Below are 20308 nucleotides of genomic sequence, written 5' to 3' on the forward strand. Positions count from 1 at the left end.
GTTGGCTAGTACAGTATGAATGATCCTATCATAGATCTGGTGAAAAAAATTAACATAAAATGAGAAATTAACAATCGCATTGCTACTCTTCCTTTCTTCTCTAGGTCTCGGTTACTCCGATCCGCTTGGATGTCTCCACCCGAAAAGACCCGACTCCCCGGTTGCTTCCTGCTCTATTGAAGTTTAGTGAAAGAAACTATTAGACGTAGTATAATATGAGCAACTAAAGTTTCAAGTTTGCTTTTTAACGTGAATTTGGAAATTAAGTGATGAATATATCTTAATTTAATCAAGCTATAGAATCATTTTTCTCTTAACTTGTTCAACTTACATGAATAACGAGAACGTATAATAAAATTAACATTGTTTCATACGTAATTAAGAATTTTTTTTTTACGAATTTGATTAAGAATTTAAGACTAATCAAGCTTGACCCACGCATGGTTAAAGAAGTGTTACCGCCATAATTATTTATTTCTCATCACAAATTCGTAATATGTTAAAATAATGCTATTCATACACATATTGTTACCTCTCACACATTCATATTAATTTTAATTATTGATATTTTTCAATTCATTTGATTCGATTACTGAAAATTATAAAAAATATCTGAGAAGTAAAAATAATACTTCCACCGAGACTCAAAAGTAGATGGACCACCGTGCACGCGAGAACGGTAGAGGAAAAGTGAATAAAACGAAACAAATGCCACTGTAAATCGATTGAATTCACACAACTGCCACTGCAAATGGAAGCCAACAGTGATGATTGGCCTCAACCACGCACCTTCTTCATGTTTCCACCCCCTTCCAAGTAATCATAAAATACCAAATGGGCATTGACTTGCAGGTACGACCACCCTCCTTTCACTGCTTATTTGAATATTTAACTTAATGGTATCAAATTTGTATAATATACGCAAAAATCATGCTTTAATTTCATCCTGAAAACGAACTCCATGCTCTCAAATCTTGTGAAAATTCTCGTGTATTTGCCGTGAGACTCCAGTATTTGATCGAAACCGAAATCTTGGTTTCTGGGTATCGGGTACTTTCCTTCTCTCTGCTTTTTCCTCTTTTATTTTGGTGTTTGCTGGATGTAGAAATTGTGATCGTTTCAGCTGCTGAAGATTTTATGAGTGCATCAAAATACAGTAATGGTGGAGGCTCAGTTGAGCCAATTGAGCTCTTTGTCAAGTTTCAGCTTCTGGGTATGAAAAGATAGCAGCTTTGGTTTCAATTTTGCGTAATTTGGGGTCAAATTATATAACATTGTGTTTGATGTGCTTCTACTGAGATTTCTTTTGAACATTAGTCAATGAATACCTGTTTTGAGTTTGCGAGAATCCGAATGTTTATGTGCTGCTGAAATGTCCTTAGGGATTGGTGTTTTGTGAATTCTGAGTTTTGATGTGTCATAGTATGTTTAGACTGTAGGACTCAATGTCAATCCTATGTGGGTGTCCCATACTTGAGTGTGTTTATTGTCTGGCATGTACCCGTTGGGCGTGGAAGCGATGCCTCCACACAGCGGGTCATGACAGTGAGACTTGGGGCCTTTCCACTGCTGAAGAATTCGAGCCTGTTCCTCGCCTTTGCCGCTACATTCTAGCAGTTTACGAAGATGACCTTCGATGCCCTCTTTGGGAACCGCCCGGTGGGTATGGAATTAACCCAGATTGGTTAATCTTGAAAAAGACTTATGAAGATACCGGAGGTCTAGCTCCTCCTTATATATTGTATCTTGATCACGATCATGCTGATATAGTTCTTGCCTTCAGAGGCCTTAACTTGGCAAGAGAGAGTGACTATGCAGTTCTGATGGATAATAAGCTGGGAAAGAGGAAATTTGATGGCGGGTATGTTCACAACGGGCTATTGAAATCTGCTCAATGGGTTATGGATGCAGAGTGTGAAATTTTGAAAGATCTGGTGCAGAAGTATCCAAATTATACTTTGACTTTCGCAGGACACTCCCTAGGGTCAGGTGTAGCAGCATTGTTAACCATGGTGGTAGTGCAGAACAGGGATAGGTTGGGGGACATTGATCGGAAGAGGGTTAGGGGCTATGCTATTGCACCGGCAAGGTGTATGTCATTGAACTTAGCTGTCAGATATGCAGACGTCATCAATTCTGTTGTGCTTCAGGTAAGTATTTACTAACTCTCTTTGTTCTTATTTTGTACAATAAGTTTAAATGGGTATACCGTATATATCTTATTATGCTTCTGCAGCCTTAGATTTTATACTTATTGGCATCTTTTGTCTCATATTTGTGTAAATTTTCATCCCAAAATCTCCTTGTCTAATGTGTATCTGTGTTGGCAATGTGTGGAAGCTTGTTCATTCATAACTAAATAGAAAAATGATGTACTCCGCCTCTATGAAATTTACTTTGAGAATCTTGAAGTAGTGGTGGTTCTGTCAATACATTCTTAGATTTGATTGTGGTCATTATGCCGGACCAGGATGACTTCTTACCGCGGACTGCTACACCCTTGGAAGACATTTTCAAGTCACTTTTCTGGTATAGATGGCTCTGATAACTGTTTTTAACCATTGTTTGTTCATAGCTGAAGGCATACTAATATTTTGAGAATTAGTTTGGCGATGACATCAATTTTGGATTGAGTTTATTTGGATTAAAGTTATATTTGATACTTTTAACAGTTTGCCGTGCATATTGTGCCTACGATGCATGAGGGACACATGTATACCTGAGGAGAAGATGCTCAAAGATCCAAGGAGGCTCTATGCACCTGGCCGCCTTTATCACATTGTTGAGAGAAAGCCTTTTAGGTATTGTCAGGCATTAATGATCAATACTTAACTGTGATCATCTGCTTACCTAACTGCATACCAAGGACAAGTTTTCACTTCTGTTCTTGCTTCTGTCAATGTGCGGTCGTTGTGCAATGTGTAAATTCAGTTGTATTGTAATCAAACATAGTATATTAGAGACCTATATCCTGCCCTATTAACTACTGTATCCTTTCTATTAGGGATGTTATACAGTGATACCTGCTGTTTGGACGGATTTTCGACATCCACATTGAACCAAAGATATAGCAGTTTAATAGATATTGCTGAGCTGGGAGTACCTTCTGATGTTATGCTGTTAAAAGATCTCCCATCTACATATTTTTGTTTGCAGGTGTGGAAGATTTCCCCCTGTTGTCAAGACATCAGTTCCGGTCGATGGGAGATTTGAGCACATCGTTCTTTCTTGTAATGCCACTTCCGACCACGCCATCATTTGGATAGAGAGAGAAGCCCAAAGGGCTCTGGATGTAAGTTTTTAGCTCAAGCCTCATGTAGATCTTAAAGCTTAAAATCCTCGCCGGTGTCTGAACCTCTGTACGTGTTTCCCCTCTCTTCAGTTAATGTTGCAGAAAGATCATATTATGGAGATTCCGTCGAAGCAAAGAATGGAGCGGCAGGAGACATTAGCCAAAGAACACACAGAAGAGTACAAGGCTGCATTACAGAGGGCTGTCACATTGGCCGTGCCTCATGCATATTCACCATCGCCGTACGGAACTTTTGACGAGAAGGACGAGGAAGATCAATCGTATGGATCAAGCGGGGAATCTTCGTTTGGTTCGACTAAGAAAAGCAAGTCCTTCGCAGCGCGGTTTTTCGAGAGAAAAGAATGAACAAGAACGGAGTGATTGTCGTCGTTATTACTATTGTTTGATAAGGAGTGACTGATCTTTACTGTAATTGTTTCATGTACAAAACATAGAGTAAATAATAAATTTGATTTCATTGATTCATTCTGTGCTTTTTTCTTTAGCCAAAAGTTGTGGTTTTCTGCGATGCCAAATTAGCTGGAATGAGTTTAAATTCCGAGATTTGGTTGTACGTAAATCAAATTGCATTCATCTAATGATAATTAATACAGTTGTCTAAGTGTTTGAACAAAAATGGACTAAGTGTTTGAACAAAAATGGACGCATATGAAAGTACTAAATTTACAACGAATGCCGAGGGAGAAATTTACTTACAAAGGCTTGACAATCATTGTGATGGTATTTAAAATTGGTCACGTTACTGTTTGCTTTAAACTTTTCTAGTGACAATGTGTAATTAATTTGGGATACTGACGAAACGATATGTCGTTGCATGAAAATTCTTCTTCATAGCGGAATCTTGTTTGGTAAATTATTATTTTTAAGGGGAAATTGACTGCTTCAAAGTGTTGTACATTTAACAGAAAAGAAGAGAAAAAAGGGGTTTAGTGCAGCTGAGGCAAGTAGTACCTCTCAGACTCTCGGATCAACTAGCTCATAAATTTGACGCAGGAGAGGAGCTTCAGCTTCAATGGCCTCCCTTGCCTCGATCTTCCTTCTTCTTTCCGTTACGTCTTCCTTCTTCAGCTCTTCTGCCGAAATGTAAGAATTTCATCTCAATTTTCTTTCCGCAAGCTCCATTTTATTTGCGATTCAATCTTACCGTAACGCTAATTAGGGATTTGTTAATACATTTCACAATTATTGCTTTCTTAATTGAAATTATCTCAATTCAGCCTCGTTTTCTCGTTCATCAATTGATGGGTTTCTGGGCACAGATGCTTGAAATTCAGAGTGTTAATTATCTGTCTAATTCTGCTTGAGGGATAATGATTTTGATCCATATTTTTGGACGAATTCCTGAAAACCCTAGCATAAGATTATATTCTGAGCCTTGGTGCAACAGAAAGGTTGCTCCTTTGTAACCAAAGGTCACGGGTTCGAGTCGTTGGAGTAAGGAATATTTTTGTCTCTTGCAAAGCGGGAAGCCTTGTTGGCTTGAGGTCGCTCTTTAATAAGAATATTATGCTTCTTACAAACTGAATGAAGAATGTTTTTTCTCTCTCTATTTTGTTTCAGTGGGAGAAAGGAACTAAGGAGTAAGGAAACCATCCAAGAAACTGTCATACATTTTGGCCACTCAGTTCATTCTAACCGAATTGACCCGTCACGCGTTGTCCAACTATCTTGGCAACCAAGGTCAGGTACATTGTTGAATTTCTTGTATGATGATTTTCGCAAGGTTTCCAGTTCCGGGAATGTGTAATGTCTTGTTGCTTTGAGAATCTAACTTCGTCATCCTTCTTGCAATAGGGTGTTTTTATATAAAGGTTTTCTATCAGATGAGGAGTGTGACCACCTTGTTTCTTTGGTATATCCCTCATGTTATCCTTTTGGACTTTCAGCATATTAATCGGTTAAGGCTGCTTAGTAGTTCTAAAATTGGTATTCTGGCGCCTAGGCACTCGGGGGAGAAGATAAATCTGTGACCGAATATGATGAGTTAGGAAACACCGACACCATGAGGCTGCTTAAAAGCTTAGAAATTCCCTTGGTCATGGAGGTAGAATTTCATGATTTGTTGAAGTGTGTTTTGTTAATCATTTCGTTGCTGTATGCCGCTTAATGTTTGGCGATGCAAATACTCCAAAACCCTTTCTCTAATTAACTGTCTTTTGGTTGTTAGGATGAGGTAGTTTCAAGGATTGAGGCAAGAATTTCAGCCTGGACTTTCCTTCCGAAAGGTATCTCCCCTTGCTGTTGTTGCTATGGTCTTCAGTTCCTGAACTGGCTGACTTGATCTACCTTACACATGTAGTTCTTGTGTTTGTCCTTCAGAGAACAGCAGAGCTTTACAAGTTTTCCATTTTGGGAACGAGGAGGGTGACAAGAATTTCAACTACTTCGGTAACAAGTCCACATTGGAACAAACCGAGCCTTTATTAGCAACAGTTGTTTTGTATCTCTCAAATGTCACTCGTGGTGGTGAGATTCTATTCCCCGAATCACAGGTTAGAGAGAAACTATCATTGTATTTCGCGTTTCAATATAGGTTTGTGATTTATTGTGGTATATTAAATTGTTAACTGTGGTTCAAACTCTCTCTCAGCTGAGAAGCAAGGTCCGGTCTGATTGTAGAAGGAGCAGCAGCATCTTGAGACCCATTAAAGGGAACGCGATTTTGTTTTTCACTCTTCATCCGAATGCATCACCGGACAAGAGCAGTCCACATACCAGATGCCCTGTACTTGAAGGGGAAATGTGGTGTGCCACAAAATTCCTTCATGCTAAATCCATTGGTGGTGAGAAGATCTCATCCGATTCTGGGAGCAGTGAATGCACCGATGAAGACAGTAACTGTCCCAGGTGGGCTTTGATGGGGGAGTGTCAAAGGAACCCAGTTTTCATGGTTGGTTCCCCTGATTACTACGGGACTTGCAGGAAGAGTTGTAATGTGTGCTGATGGCCAAACGGGACTTGCAGGAACTATTGTTTCCACAGTGCACATACTAAAGACATGGTACCATTCTCATTTGAGCTTGCAATTTTAATTGTCAGAGGTTCAAGCTCTTAAAGCGTTAAAGATTCTATGTTGTGTAATATCCTAAGGGTAACCTATGGATGTTGGTTTTCGCCAACCTAGCATAAAATGCCAGTGTTTATCAAATTACTGAGGTCTTGTTGAAAACAGCCTCATAGATTTTGTTACTCGAGCTCTCTTTCTTCACCAAGGACCCGTTCACATGTTCCAGCTTTCGACTTCATACTTGCAGAGCTACCCGGATATAGATCAATGGATGCTTTTCCTTTCGAGGAATGATATCAAAGCTTGGTTCTCAAGTTGGGGGAAGGTGAGTGGTTTAGCGTGCCCTCGTGCCATTTTTACTGTAAAAAGTTGAGCCGTTTGGAGCTCTTTCGCTGCGAGTTGGATCCAAATCCTGCTTTTAAAGGATTTTTGTGTATGAAGAGCCTCAATCGTGGATTCTTGATCAGGTTTTGGTTACTCTTGATGCAAATTGAAAGTCTTATTTCCAGTTGCCCTCTACTTAGAGTCTGGCCTTGTCATACTTTGATAGCTTAGTTCTAAACATCCGCGCTCCAAATCGCAGATTCTTTTGTCTCGAAGGCGAATTTAAGGATATCTGTCTTGAAAATACTCTGCTTTTGGTTGCCAAAGGGAAACTAGTTCTTCCCTTGATTACGAGCGTCCCCAGCTGAAAGGAACTTCAAATCTTGGTAAGTTACTTTAACATTGCACATTGTAACTGTGCTCGAGCAATTGTTTATTTGCATCTTAAAACTAAACGAAGAAACTGATTCAAACAAATACAACTGATTTGAACCGAAAAGTAACTGACTTATCACCCGCTGGAGTGAAGCAAGGCTTGCATCTCTGGTAGCAACCGTCTTACAGGCCCGATCCTGTTTTGTGCATTGTTGGCAGCTTTGAGGGGTCGCCATGGCCAACATATGCATCTCACCCTTCGGTTACTGCGCTCTCTGCTCTCTGCTTCTTCTACTTGTTTTGATAGTTCTTCTATACGCTTCCGCAGTCCTGATGTCCTGCTGTCGGTCAGCTGCAGGGACCTCTCTGCTGCTGCTTGTGCAGCCATAGCGGTTGCTGCAAGTTCTTCTTTCAGCTTCAGTTTGCCATTTGACACGTCCAAAGCCGCCTTTGTCTTCTCCAATTCTTGCTTCAGAATGGCGATCTAACAAAATAACATACCAAAGTGAGAGACTCTAAATTAAAGAACACCAGATAAGAAAATAAAGCGTAGAACAAAATCCTAGTAAACGACTGGGAAACAACGAGCAATCAGAAGCAATTCACAACGGGGAATACAAACATACCACTTTCTCACGTTCTCCTATCTCAGTTTTCCCGGCTTCAACTTCTAGCTCACAAGCTTCTCTCCATCTAACAACCTCTGCTTCACTTTCCTTTGTTTCGACCACGAGTTCTTCAACCTTACAACCATAAAACGAGAAAACACTTCATCAATAAGGTGAGTACGCTTTAGGAATGCAAGGCAAACAAACAACGGAGTTTGTTATACAACTAGCCATTACATTTTGAGTTAACGCCCTCTCTCTATCTTCTAACTCCTTGATGTACTGCATGTTTTCCGAAATTTCTTGAGCTTGCTTCTCCATAAGACTCTGTAAGCGCTCAGTGTCTGACCTGGCATGGTAATCGACAACTAAATCAACGATACTCAACATATATAGTACAGTACGGTTAGAGTGGCGCTTGCAGAAATTCATATTCGTAAAACACTTGAACTGTGACAAGTTTTCATCACATAATTTCGAGAATCATACTCAAACAGTTACTGTTTCCCTCGACTGAACAACGTCCTCCTTTTTTCTGAACGTTCGTAAGAACTAAGAACTGCATAATTTACATGATTTCGAAATCCAAATTCAGGTGAATAACACCGAACCAACGCGATATCTTCTATAGCCAGGCCTACCTCACAACAAACCAAAATACAAATGCAGATTCAAATATCCTCACAATTTGATGACGAATTACCTAGATTCTTCCAGAGATCTTCTCAGCTGAGTGATCTCAAGCCGCAGGTTCTTCATTATCTTCTCTACAGTCGATGCCTGATACGAAAAATCAAACACGAAAATCAAACAAAGGGAGAAATCATAAATTAGCACAACATAAACAACGAAAAATTGAACTCACCAGACTGATAACCCCCTCTTCAAAGTCACTACTATCTGATTTACTTCCGGCGGAACTCTCCAGCGACTGCTCATTGCCCCCACTTCCCATCATAAACCCAAACCCAACTCTCTGCAAACCCCTCTCCGCAATCTGCAAAAGCGCCACCTGCTTCTGCTCGTTGTTTCCTTTCAACTTCTTCTCCACCGCCTCCTTCTCCACCAGAGCAACCCTCAGCAAGCTGCTGATATCCCTATTCTCCTCTGTCAGACTCACCACGCTTTTCTCCAACTCCTTCTTCTCCTTCTTCCTCAACTCTTTATACCCTTCTCTTCCGCCGAAGCCGCCAGCCTCGCAACCGCCTCAATTTCCTCCCAAACCGCCCTCGATTCTGGGTCGAATTCCGATTCCGCACCCGTCCCCTCAGCTTCTTCAGCTCTATTCTCAGCCTTTTCGTCGCTGACGCCGTCCATTATTCCGATAAAGCCCTCCTTGGTCGATCGGAGCGAATCCAAGCACTTCATCAAAAACCCATCTCTCTCTTTTCTCTCAAGCTCCAACCTTTCAATCGTCTCCCGACAAACTCGCACCTCGTCTTCAATCGCCTCCTTCGTCTTCAACTCCTCCTCCAATTTGGAAGCAAACCCGTCTTCCTTTTCTCTCAGAAAATCTTCGAGCTTCTGAATTTCGCCGCGAAGAGAGTCTCTCTCGCCGGAAATTTCTCCGACGACTTTACTTAGCTCGGCGTTGCGAGCCAGGGCGTCGTCTCTCTGCTGCCGGATGTTATTAGACTCTTCCTCCATCGCCGCCGCCTTCGATAGCAGGCTCTGGTGCAACTGGCAGAGGGACTCGAGCTCGGCGAGAAGTACATGATCGGGTTCGGAGGTTTCTGGGTCGTTCGGGGGATCTGGGCCGTTGATTTGGGGGTCGGGGAGTGTTTCTGCAGGGTTTTCCATGGTCCATGGAGAAGACGAGGATTATAGAGAGTCATGAATAGTGCGTGACTGAGAGGGAGTTTCAGAACTACCAGTCAAAGAAGTGTGGATGGAAAAGGAGAAGTTTGGGTTTTGGCGCGGGAGTTTCTGGTGGGCCAGAAAATTTTGGGTTTTTTCTCTAAATGTGGGTTGTTGCAATTGGGCTTAGTGTTGGCTTGGATTTTGCGTGATGAGCTTTTCGATTCGACAACTAAAAGCGCTTATGCTCACGTTTAAGAAAAAAAAAGTTAATTTTTTTTATGAGTAGATCGGTATTTTTATAATAAAGGCAGGAGAAGTTCAGGTAAGTTACACAGTGGGTAGCTTAATATCGAATTTTTCATCTACGAAATTTGAACATAAGACCTCTTACTTCCAAATGAAGAGGAATATCACCATAACGTAATACCGAGTGACAAGTCAATAGTATTTTTAAATAAGAGAAATGATTAACCACACATTCTTTTTATTTTTATTTTATTTTCTGTGTATAGTAAAAGATTATTAGTAAATAGAGTCAATACTTAAGAGTGAAGTTTTGACCAAAAAATAAAACTTAAAGAGTGAAGTAAGTACACATGCGCAGGCTAGGTAAATTGGCTTGGATCATATCTCTGTGTGAGACTGTGAAGATTAAAAAGTTTTACATCAGATACAATTGGAATATATCAATCCTCCTCTGGACAGAAAAAAGTCATACGAATTTCATGAATCTTAGTCTAATTATACTTCTTTTTTTTAACAGAGGAAAATGTTCAAACACAACATTGAAAACTATAAGAAAATGGAATTGTTGTTGGCACTCCAAATTTCTTATTCTACACTCCAAATTTTATATATTTAGAAAGAAAAATACACTTGTGAAGAGTATAGAATATGATTTTTAGAGTGCCAATAACACTTCCTTAAAAAAAAAAAAGAATCTTAATACATTGGAGGGACCGAACGCATCTAATCTAATCATAACTAATTTATTTGTCGCCCGCAAGTTTTATCTTTCAAACGAGAATGTGAAGATCACTATTCTCAATAATCTCAAGACGTATTAAAAAAATAAATAAATAAAAAAACCTAAAGCCCAATCTTAGCGAATGGGCTCGAAGCCCAATATTATATTGAACTGAATTCTCTCCCAGGGGAACAACTTAGGGCTGTCAATCTCTCAATTCCCAAGGCCACCCCTTCACTCTCTCACTCTGCGCGTGAGATAAACCCTACCGTCCTCTCCAGTCGTAATCTCAAATTTATTTATTTTTATTTTTATTTTCGTTTTATTTAATTATTTTACCCTTTTACTGCACAGAGACAGAAGGCTTTCCCTTCCTTCGTCCATCTCTCGCCTTTATATTTTCTCCTTACGGACTCCCCCACTCTATCTCTCCGTTCCCCTTCGGCTCGTCACTTTCTCGAATTTTCTCGGCGATTTTCCTTCCCGCCAAACACTCCAAATCTCCCTCCCTCCTGCTCCGATTCCCGCAGATCGCCCGACGTCCTCACTCTCTTCCAACCGATCTCTGCTCGCGCCTCCACTGGTACGTAAAACGATTACTGCCTCACTTTCTTCTCACACGTATATATCTATACATTTATACATATATATCACAAATCGATCACAGATCACGTGTTTCCAAACCTTACCAAGCTTCGCCGAATTCATGCTTTTTGTAGTCTTAATTTTTTTTTTTTTCAATAGAATTATATTTCTGTTTGATAGCTGGTAAGAACTCTGCATCTGTGCAATGAGAAGAGGAAACCTATAGATTTCAAATTTTATATATATCTGTGTGTATGTATTTGTGGTGTATTTGGAATCGTTAATGGTGTAATTTCAACGTAGCTAAGTCTTACAGTCGTCTCTGGTTAAGTTTGATTTTGCATGTTTATGATTTTGAGTTCCGGCATGCCGATTCTGTGAGATTTATTGAAGTTTCCTATCCTTTTTTCAATTTCCCCTCATATGTTCATTCACCTACTCTTGATTTTATTTCGATTTTGTTGTATGATTATGTTTCTATAACGAGGTATATGGATAAATGTTTCGTTTGATGCGTAGGCAGAGGCACTTTTCGCTGTGCAATATTTCTGGTGGATCTGTATTTCATAATATGTTTAGGATATTGAATTTTGTAGGTTTTCACCTTTTTGGTTACTTCCTATCTTTTATGGTAGATTTTTCTTCAGATTTCATTCTATTCATCGTTGTTTAATCGATGGATCTTTAGGTAGCTGTTTATGTGGTGAAATAATTAAGTTATTTGAATTTCTTTTGTTAGGTGGAAGTTCTAATTCTTTTTTGCATTACTAAGTTCGGTACAAGAACACATGTAATATGATTGTGGCTTCTTTGATAATATGGTCGAGAATTATTCTGTTCTGTAAACTACGATGTCCATTGATGTTGTAATTTATGTTTCCTGATAAGCGCACATTGTTGGACTTATTAGACACGTTAACTTGTTTGGAAATAAATCTATTTAGCTGTAATGTCGATGAAATAGGATGCTTTTGTGCCCTGAGCTTGCTTTCAACTGCTGCATCCACTTTAGATGCGGCATATTCGTGCCTCAATCCAGTTCAATTGAATGTCACTTAGTCACTAGATGTTCACCTTGTTTTTATTTGTCCTATATTTTGTACAGAGACACCCGGTGCTCTGGTTGATATGAAGTTTGTGTGTGTATAGATGTCAATTGCTAAACCTACGACCTCAAACTCTCTGTATGCTATGAAATCAGAGGAGGAAAGTGATTCCCTTGACACTATCATCAGACAAGCTGCAAAAGAGCCATCTATTTCTTTCTCAAGGGCCGGGGATAGCCCAGTCCCTTGGATTCAGCTACTTCATGCCTTAGACCAACAAGGTACTAGAAACTATTTCGTATAATCACAACTTTATTTGATTATAGAAGTAGTGCACCATTAGATTGAGATTTCTGCCATACCTAATGGGGAGTATCCTGCATTTGGTTTGCCTTTCTTGGTCCACTGCAAAGGCCAATGGCTGTTTTAATATACATATTATGTCATAAGAAGGTAATTTGTTTCTAAGTGTTTGATGACACACGTTACTCTGGCAGAACTTCCAGGTTGGCCCCTGCACTCTCCTAAAGTGCAGATGCAAAAGTGTGACAAATGCCCTCGAGAGTTTTGCTCATCCATCAACTACAGAAGACACATACGTGTGCACCACCGATTGAAAAAGCTTGACAAGGTTTCCCTTCTATTTTTAACTGTTGTAAATTTGTCTATATTGTTTTTCTGCTTGTTGCGACTGTGAGCATCTTTTGCTGTCCATTTTGTTCATAATGCTTATTTTGTTTACATCTTGTAGGATTCTTCTAAAAATAGGGAGCTTCTAGGTGAATTTTGGGATAAGGTATTTATTCTTTGAATACATTAATGCTACCTTCTTCCTAGTGTATGTGCTCACCCTTCCATGATTTGGTCTTTGTCCAGCTCTCGCCAGAAGACGCAAAAGAAGCTGTATCATTCAAGAATGTGACTTTAGAGGTATTTTCTGTTACTTGCCTTTGTTTTTATGGCATGCATCATAAGTTATTATCATGTTCCGTCGTATGGTATTAAGTGACATTTTTTTCCTTCTTGTGCTTAGATTCATCAAACATAAACTAAGGTAGGACAGTAATTGCGTTTTTGTCCTCACAGATCGTAGTTTTGAATTACCATGATTTTTTCTTCGCCCCTTCCTCCAGTTAATTTCTAGTGGGCTTCATTTTTTTCAAAGTCACTATATTATTTGTGCTGGTGTCATCTTTATTTAGCTTCTACGTTTTATTTCTTAAATTGTTACTTAAGTGCAATCATGTGAAAGAAACAGTTTTTAAAGGAGAGTTCCTAATTTAATATATTTTCTAGGAAGTTCCAGGGTCTTCAATTATAAAGGCATTGACAACACTTATACGGAAACAGGGATTTTCTCCTTTCCCCCACATTTATTTGAAGGCCGGTTCAGCCCTTCTGGTAAGACATTATTCTTTTTCTTGTGTATGAGTATTTATTATAATGAACTGCCACGTTGCCTGTTATATGGATGTGATATTATGATTCTTTTCTTTTTATCCAGGATATTGTTCAAGCTAGACCTTCCAGGTTTCCCATATCTTCCCTGGAGTTATTTTCTATCCTCGATGATGCAAGTGAAATGACGTTTCTGTCTGGGACAGCCATATCAATGCAGAGATATATTTTTGATGGGGAGGCTGGGAAAATTGGCCTTGAATCAAAAAACTTAGTTGCTTGTACAAGCTTCCTGGTGGAACAGAAATTGGTAACTTTCTTGCTTCCTTTCCATTTTTAGATATAGTTGATTTTACTCTGTTTATCGCGTTTAAACCTGTGGTGATTCTTTGCTCAGTTGAAAGCCTGGCATGCTGACAAGGATACGGAAGCTTTGAGGTTACAGAAGTTGCTAGTGGAGGAAGAAGAAGCTGCTCAAAGAAGGTACAAACAAGCATTTCTATTTGATTTTCAGCACATTTCTGTTTTTTAATTGTGTTGGTGGGAAGATTTTCGGTGCCTTTTACCTTTTTCTTAAAAAACTCACCTCCTTAAACTCGGCACTCTGTAGAGTATAGGCCAGCATGACTGATTAAGCTGTTGCCTATTGTTTTTTATCAGTTGCATTTGCATAATCTGTTTGGTCTTATTTTCTGAATAACTGTAGGCAAACAGAGCTGTTGGAAAGGAAAAGGCAGAAGAAGCTTAGGCAGAAAGAACAGAAGGAAAAGGATCAAGGACATGGGGAGAAGATCGATGTTAAGGAGAACATTGATGAAACTCTGGATGCTGTGCCACTCGTAGAAACATCTAGTCCTTCAGCAACATTTGATTCTGACACGGCCAGTTCAGATATGCTGGATCATGCCTGCTTATCTCTTGAATCATTCCAACTCTCAAACACGGATGTAAGTGCGGATCCCGAATCTCAGACTCGAGTTAGCTTTGGACATGTTGATTCGGTGAGTGGACCAAATGTTGAACGGCGGGTGGTGCAAGGAAATGGTAGTCGGCGTGCGGCTGCTCGATGGCAGTTGTCTCCAAAATCGCAGCGGGGTGTGCCCAATGGATTTCATGGAGGTCATAGTTCTCAAACATCGAAGCATTCATCCACACAACACCATGGTAACCACAGGGATGCAAGGGCTGCTTCCAGTGGCAATAGAGTATGGAGTCGAAAGCCTAAACCAGAATATGATGGGAGGAGTTTGAAAGCTGGAGTGCAGAAAGTAGCATCTGAACCAGATCAAATCAAGAACCGTGAGGTTTTGATTGGTTCTATACCAGTCAATCTTGGAAATTGTTGCCAGGAAAGTAATAATCAGGCTGGTGTTCACGATGAGTGTCTTTTGGAGAAGGGTCAAGTACCAAAGGACAATTCTCAGGATAAAACCAATAAACCTGATCTGGTACAGAGTGGCACAAACCGGTCAACAGTGAAGCTTTGGAGGCCAGTGAGCCGGAATGGAACAAAAGGTCCTATGCCAATTCAGAACGGCAGCAAAGAATCTGACATAAATGTGGTAGCTGAAAGGGGCAACAGCCAAAACCTTCACAGTGAAAATTGTGAAAGATCGTGTGTTGTGGATGGCCATAATGTTGGAAACGGGAATGGCTCAACTCACCCCGATGAAACTGGAAGGCTGGGCTTCTCTAGCCATGCGGCAAAAGATTTTCTTGCACAGAGTGAGTTCAGCTCCATTATTATATCTTGTTCTATTTTATCTTTTGTACAAGCTGCTCCCCGTTGAAGTTAATTAAAAATACTATACAATAAGTACACGTCTTGTTTGTGCAGGATGGAAGGATGCTATTGCTGCAGATCATGTGGAATTGGTTCTATTCCAAGACTCTGAACCTCCCAGATGCCCAGAAAATCAAGATGACCGCGAAGTTGCAGCGACTCATCCATCGAGGTTTAAACGCAGCATTCTTGGCAATGCAGAAAACCGGCTTGCAAATGGAGACGCATTTGATTTGCCAACTGCTGGAGCTGCTAAAGTCAGGCGCAGGACGAAGCATGATAAGGGTGTGAAGATTAAGTACATTCCGAAACATAGCGCAGTTGCCTAGTAATCGAGGGTAAAGAGATGGTTTTTCTTTTCTTTTTTCGGGGTTATACAACGTGCACAGTTTAGCCAGTGATTATATTCGTAGAAGCAGAGGGGTCCAGTTTTTACCAGCGGTCTTCTGTCGGAAAATCGAAGAACAAGTTTTGGAAGATAAGATTTTTTTCCTTTTGTTATAGTTCCGTCCTTTTTTCATTTTCATAGCAAAGATTGATTAGTGAGATTTTCTTCTGTTTGTCAAAAATTTGTGTAATAAATTTGGTTTTGTGGTTTGAGCCGTCCTTTTCTGTTTTCGTTGCCAATTTGCCATGCATTTTTTTGTACCGTCTTGATGGCGTCGTCAGTGAGATCGACAGACCAAATGAGTCGGTTTCTGGACGGGCATTTTGTTTATTAGGTCCATTTGTGATGTCATTTCAGGTTACAACATTTGAAGTTGAAATGGGTGTATTATACAAGAATTTTGATCAAATTTGAATATTTTTTTTATCAAATTCGATTGTGTAGACTACCCAATCGAATGCATTTCCTCTATTGTTGGGATCCGTTTCGCGAGATGACACGAAAGTAAAACTGTTTTAGATCAGCTTATTAATGAATCGGATTATTATCTCATTACTTATTAAAAACTTATTAACTAGTCATATTAAGAACATGTTAAGAAATAATTAAGATAATGAATTTGACATGATACGTTAAGATAACGATATGACACAAAAATAATACGAACACAACAAATACGATCCATCAACAAACATGATCCGCTTGCAAGGCCTATTCAAATGACCAAGTTCCATGGGCCATGCTCGTTTCCCAGAAGGTTGCACCTCCACGGCGTCTCTTCTTACACGCATTTACATGTAACCAGTCCAAACTGAAAATTCGATAACAATCCAAGAAGCAAGCGGTTTGTCTACTTATTGGTTATTATTGCACGTATACAAATCAAATCCCTACTCGACTGCCACGTGTCCACTCTCGTCTCAGCTTTCTATGCCTAAATCCACCATCCCCTCTCTCCCCTACTTAACTTTGATCGAGCTCTTACTTTGCTTCCAGTAACTTCCACGTAACCAAGAAAAAATGGCTGATCCCACAGACCTCAACCTCCCAGAAGAACGAGAACATGTATACAAGCAACAAAACGACGACGTCCCCGCAAGCTCCCTGAAGTACCTCAACCCCAAGAGGGGCCAAACCATGGAGACCGCCCCCAAGGCGAATCGCATCTCCTTTTGGCAGCTCAACGCCCTCATCGTCATGGTGGTCCTCACTCCTCGCCGCCAGCGGCTTGGTCAGCCCTCTAGACTTTGCCTTTGTGCTCTTCTCTGTTGTCTACATCTTCTTCCTCGGCAAATTCGCCTTCCCGCCTCAATCCGACGACCCTTCAAAAGACCCGCCAGTCTTCAAAGCCGAGGGCATAATGGTCAAAACCGGCCCGGCTTTCGGCGCCGTGTTGGGCCTCGCCCTGCCGATAGCGTATATATTTCACGGGGTTTTGGAAGGAGACCAAGAAGGCATCGAAGCTGCTGTCCCGCACGTGTTTTTACTTGCTAGTCAAGCTTTTATGGACGGAGTGGCGTATTCCGATAGGTTTTCGACGCCGATTAGGGTTTTCATGCCGGTTTTCTTTAGCGCAAAGAAGATTTTCACGCTTATGGATTGGGTTGGGAACGAATTCTCCAAAGTGTGTGTTGGTGGTGGTTGTGACGCAGCTGCAGAAAGAAGAGTGCTTCTTGGAAGAGGACTTGCCGTTGCTAACTTGGTGTTTTGGAGTTTAGATCTTTTTTGTTAAAATAATTTTTGGATTTTAGCTTTCACTTTGCGTATCGTTTTCTTGTACATGTATTCTATTGAATCCCATGTCGGCCGCACTAAAAGGCAAGTAATAGTTTTAATATCATAACCCTTTTTTAAGTAACACTGATGTTTTTTGTGATAAATCCTGTCAAGTTTTTTATGATAAAGTAACCTTATACATAATAGATTATGCAGATGGTAATTACCAACTTGAAAACAATATCGATGTTGATTGAAGTGTAGAAGTGAATTTTGGCTCGTCTATTCCACCATCCATCTTGAACTCTTCTATATATCTCTCATATATCCAAACCAAGTACTTTGCTTCCATCTCCGACGAGAAAATGAAAATAAGAAGGCAATTTGTTGAAGCAACAAACATGCTTAATTTAAGCCTTCGACCGTGGTTTTCAAGAGTTTGATCAACTTCCATCTCATTTCTCTCCCGTAAAGGAGAGATCTGTAATACAGGGTGATACGTCATGTGTTATATTTAATTAGAGGAAATTTTTTTTGGTATGATTACATGTGGTATTTCGGCACGTGTTCTGGACACATTTAGGGTGACACCCGAAGTCCATCAAACTAAAAGTGCCATCTCGTTTCCGAGCTATGGTTTGAACTAAAATCATTTATTCATCAAATCATATGCTTTTAACAGAAAGAAAGGAGAAAAAAAGAGCATATGCACTTCTTGACTAGATGAAAACTTTACTGATCAAATTCTACAAAGATATATAAAGCTGTGATAAGAATCCTGGGAAAGCATCTCATAGCATGAAAATTGCATAGAACCTCAAGAATTTTTCTTAATATTCAATATGAGGAGGGATTTGACAGGAAAATAAACAACTTTTACTTCTTAAACTATTTGATACGAAAATAAACAACTTTTACTTCTTAAACTAATTAATTCATTAAGATAATATATTTGACACGAAAACAATACGAACATGACAAGCTGATTAAGGAGATGGATATTTGAATTGAATTTATTGTATGTGATACATTCAATATGTTCAATGTAAATGTACGTATTCTAACCTGCGCCTTCCCAGTGGATTTGGTTTATAGTGAATGAAGTGTAAGTTTGGTAGTTGAGAGACATGAGTACGTATGTACTAAAACATAGTTGGGCAAGTTCGAATTAAGGCTAAGATGTTTGCTGGATTGAACATATATGTGAAGCTAAAGTTGTTAGTATACCAATCTTGGGCAACTACCACTACATGCCTAATAATAAAAATAGAAAGTTTTGTTAATCAATGACGAGGAAGCTTTAGTATGTGTTCAACTCAATACCTAATTCAAAAATGCTACTTCAATGGGCTCATCAGCACTTGATCTTGTGATATGGATCATTCAAGGCACATTAGGGTTTGAAATCAAACTTCTACTCAGGACTATAGATGGGATGATTCAGGTGAGATCCATTCTAGATCCAACTTTTTATTTGCTCATGGAGATCATTTTTTTTCATATCAAATTTGTACCATCTCCAAACAAGTTTAATTATTAATAAAGTCGAAGTCAAAAGACTAATAGAGATGACGTACACATTGGCCGCCTTGCTATATTACAGAGAGATAGTACAAAAGTAGTATGAAAAATATGATGAATGTAACGTCACTTGTTCAAATTACTCTCAGAGTTTCGATATTAACGTAAAGGTAATGATAGGGAAACTAAAGTTGCAAACTAAATGATGTGTTACCAATATGAATGAGCACGTTTATCGACACTTAAGTAATAAAATCAATCATGATTAACTTCTATATCCTTTAGTTCTAAAATTTTATTTACAAATTTACCCTTAACTTAAATAAAAATCACTTATATTAAAAAAATAAAAATTTGAATGCTGCCAGTTGACGTGTGTACACGCATCTACTGATATTGTAGACTGTAGGAGAAAACACTGGCTGTTCCCCTCAACCGAATGCCATGCGGTTGCGGTCTCCAAGTGACACACTCCTCAATCTCGCATATAAACTAAGCTTAAAACTTAAAAGATAAGAACAATGGCTCAGAAAAAGAGACAACCATACAAGTTACATATAACCTTAAAATAAAACGCTCACAACTTTCATCTCTTAGAAAACGCTCACAACTTTCTTCTTCCTTGATCTCTCTTTTTTTTTCAGGTAAAATCTCAAGTCCTAAACGATAAACCAAGAGCAACTTTTCTCACAGAGACGCAAAAATGTCAGGTGGGGTTGGTCCAACTTACAACGACATCACCCTCCCAAAAGAGCAAGAACAAGAACAGCAACAACATGAGCTCGTCAAACAAAGCAAAACCGATCCAACTTCCTCAAAACTCAAAAGATCCGGCGTCCTCCCCTTCTGGCAGATCAACGCCCTCACCATCATCATTGTCCTCTCCGCCAGCGGCATGGTCAGCCCCGGGGACATGGCTTTCGTTCTCTTCTCCTTCCTCTACATCTTCTTCCTCTCAAAGTTTGTTTTCCCCGTCCCCACTTCTTCTCAAGAGCCCCAATTCTTCAACCCCCACAACAAGCTCCTCCGCCTCCACATCGTCCTCGGCGTCCTCATCGGCCTTGTCCTCCCCATAACCTACATCTTCGAGGGCGTTCTCGAGAACGACCAGCTAGGGATCAAAGCAGCTACACCGCCTGTTTTTCTCTTTACGTGTCAACTTTTCATGGACGGAGTGGTTTTTGGTGACGGATTTTCCACTCCGATACGCATTTTCGTGCCAGTTTTGTACAACTCCAAGAGGGTTTTTACCATAGTGGATTGGCTTAGAAGTGAGTTCTCAAAAAAAGATGAAGTGTACGGTGGCTATGCGAGGAGGCTGTACGTTGGGAGAGTGCTTGCAGTTGTTAACTTGGCGTTTTGGTCGTTTAATCTTTTCGGGTGCTTGCTTCCTGTTTATCTTCCTAAGGCTTTCAAGAAATATTACTCGGCTTACAGTGAAGTTAAAGAATGAAGACATTTCAAGTGTCTTTGCATG

The 20308-nt window shown here is 39.9% G+C and overlaps 5 protein-coding genes and 2 pseudogenes across 10 annotated transcripts; 6 read left to right on the forward strand and 1 right to left on the reverse strand.

Annotated features, from left to right (window-relative positions):
• The first annotated feature begins 743 nt into the window (after positions 1-743).
• On the forward strand, positions 744-3778 carry LOC137734072 (uncharacterized). 3 transcript variants are annotated; one of them, XM_088696959.1, is made up of 6 exons: positions 744-852; positions 1433-2150; positions 2471-2529; positions 2673-2801; positions 3157-3292; positions 3383-3778. In XM_088696959.1, exons 2-6 carry the CDS (start codon positions 1446-1448, stop codon positions 3656-3658), a joined length of 1305 nt encoding a protein of 434 aa, XP_088553085.1. In that variant the 5' UTR covers positions 744-852; positions 1433-1445; the 3' UTR covers positions 3659-3778. The 3 variants fall into 3 exon arrangements, with proteins under 3 accessions (XP_088553085.1, XP_068329439.1, XP_068329442.1); XM_068473338.2 differs by having other exon boundaries at positions 748-1213; XM_068473341.2 differs by lacking the exon at positions 744-852 and adding an exon at positions 910-1050.
• A 422-nt stretch (positions 3779-4200) lies between these two features.
• Positions 4201-6502, forward strand: LOC137733973 (Oxoglutarate/iron-dependent oxygenase). Its single transcript, XM_068473197.2, has 7 exons — positions 4201-4396; positions 4874-4993; positions 5108-5165; positions 5256-5357; positions 5481-5538; positions 5633-5805; positions 5904-6502. Exons 1-7 carry the CDS (start codon positions 4326-4328, stop codon positions 6255-6257), a joined length of 936 nt encoding a protein of 311 aa, XP_068329298.1. The 5' UTR covers positions 4201-4325; the 3' UTR covers positions 6258-6502.
• LOC137734536 (F-box/FBD/LRR-repeat protein At1g13570 pseudogene) lies at positions 6312-7022 on the forward strand (annotated as a pseudogene).
• Positions 7023-7025: 3 nt separating this feature from the next.
• LOC137733971 (uncharacterized protein At3g49055-like) lies at positions 7026-9504 on the reverse strand. 2 transcript variants are annotated; one of them, XR_015964234.1, is made up of 5 exons: positions 8493-9504; positions 8331-8407; positions 7865-7971; positions 7646-7762; positions 7026-7503 (listed from the first exon to the last, which is right to left on the reverse strand). XR_015964234.1 is itself a non-coding variant. In XM_088696958.1 (5 exons), the coding sequence occupies exons 1-5, from the start codon at positions 8583-8585 to the stop codon at positions 7156-7158; spliced, it is 747 nt and encodes a 248-aa protein (XP_088553084.1). In that variant the 5' UTR covers positions 8586-9490; the 3' UTR covers positions 7026-7155. The 2 variants fall into 2 exon arrangements, 1 of the variants encoding a protein (XP_088553084.1); XM_088696958.1 differs by having other exon boundaries at positions 7865-7976; positions 8493-9490.
• A 1243-nt stretch (positions 9505-10747) lies between these two features.
• Positions 10748-15812, forward strand: LOC137734874 (uncharacterized). Of its 3 annotated transcripts, none has more exons than XM_068474185.2 (10): positions 10748-10977; positions 12085-12306; positions 12523-12656; positions 12777-12821; positions 12902-12955; positions 13322-13426; positions 13530-13733; positions 13821-13906; positions 14130-15148; positions 15261-15812. In XM_068474185.2, the coding sequence occupies exons 2-10, from the start codon at positions 12129-12131 to the stop codon at positions 15533-15535; spliced, it is 2100 nt and encodes a 699-aa protein (XP_068330286.1). In that variant the 5' UTR covers positions 10748-10977; positions 12085-12128; the 3' UTR covers positions 15536-15812. The 3 variants fall into 3 exon arrangements, with proteins under 3 accessions (XP_068330286.1, XP_068330285.1, XP_088553086.1); XM_068474184.2 differs by having other exon boundaries at positions 10751-10977; positions 12129-12306; XM_088696960.1 differs by having other exon boundaries at positions 10779-10977; positions 12129-12306; positions 12532-12656.
• A 667-nt stretch (positions 15813-16479) lies between these two features.
• On the forward strand, positions 16480-17449 carry LOC137734537 (uncharacterized; annotated as a pseudogene).
• A 2085-nt stretch (positions 17450-19534) lies between these two features.
• Positions 19535-20284, forward strand: LOC137734538 (uncharacterized). The gene has a single exon (XM_068473782.1). It carries the CDS (start codon positions 19535-19537, stop codon positions 20282-20284), a length of 750 nt encoding a protein of 249 aa, XP_068329883.1.
• The last annotated feature ends 24 nt before the right edge of the window (positions 20285-20308 follow it).

This window comes from Pyrus communis, chromosome 7 (genome assembly GCF_041283825.1).
Source record: "Pyrus communis isolate YQ-2024b chromosome 7, ASM4128382v1, whole genome shotgun sequence".
Classification (NCBI taxonomy): domain Eukaryota; kingdom Viridiplantae; phylum Streptophyta; class Magnoliopsida; order Rosales; family Rosaceae; genus Pyrus; species Pyrus communis.

Excerpts from the sequence above, each read along its gene's own strand:
- LOC137734072 (XM_088696959.1), top strand. The coding sequence starts at position 1,446 with ATGTCAATCCTATGTGGGTGTCCCATACTTGAGTGTGTTTATTGTCTG. Across the intron at positions 2,530-2,672 it reads ATTTTCAAGTCACTTTTCTG|TTTGCCGTGCATATTGTGCC; the intron begins GTATAGATGGCT and ends TACTTTTAACAG. Across the intron at positions 3,293-3,382 it reads AAGCCCAAAGGGCTCTGGAT|TTAATGTTGCAGAAAGATCA; the intron begins GTAAGTTTTTAG and ends CCCTCTCTTCAG.
- LOC137733973 (XM_068473197.2), top strand. The coding sequence starts at position 4,326 with ATGGCCTCCCTTGCCTCGATCTTCCTTCTTCTTTCCGTTACGTCTTCC. Across the intron at positions 4,397-4,873 it reads TTCAGCTCTTCTGCCGAAAT|TGGGAGAAAGGAACTAAGGA; the intron begins GTAAGAATTTCA and ends ATTTTGTTTCAG. Across the intron at positions 5,166-5,255 it reads GTGACCACCTTGTTTCTTTG|GCACTCGGGGGAGAAGATAA; the intron begins GTATATCCCTCA and ends TCTGGCGCCTAG.
- LOC137733971 (XM_088696958.1), bottom strand. The coding sequence starts at position 8,585 with ATGATGGGAAGTGGGGGCAATGAGCAGTCGCTGGAGAGTTCCGCCGGA. Across the intron at positions 8,408-8,492 it reads AAGAGGGGGTTATCAGTCTG|GCATCGACTGTAGAGAAGAT; the intron begins GTGAGTTCAATT and ends TTTTCGTATCAG. Across the intron at positions 7,763-7,864 it reads AGAGGGCGTTAACTCAAAAT|GTTGAAGAACTCGTGGTCGA; the intron begins GTAATGGCTAGT and ends TATGGTTGTAAG.
- LOC137734874 (XM_068474185.2), top strand. The coding sequence starts at position 12,129 with ATGTCAATTGCTAAACCTACGACCTCAAACTCTCTGTATGCTATGAAA. Across the intron at positions 12,956-13,321 it reads TCAAGAATGTGACTTTAGAG|GAAGTTCCAGGGTCTTCAAT; the intron begins GTATTTTCTGTT and ends TATATTTTCTAG. Across the intron at positions 13,907-14,129 it reads GAAGAAGCTGCTCAAAGAAG|GCAAACAGAGCTGTTGGAAA; the intron begins GTACAAACAAGC and ends GAATAACTGTAG.
- LOC137734538 (XM_068473782.1), top strand. The coding sequence starts at position 19,535 with ATGTCAGGTGGGGTTGGTCCAACTTACAACGACATCACCCTCCCAAAA.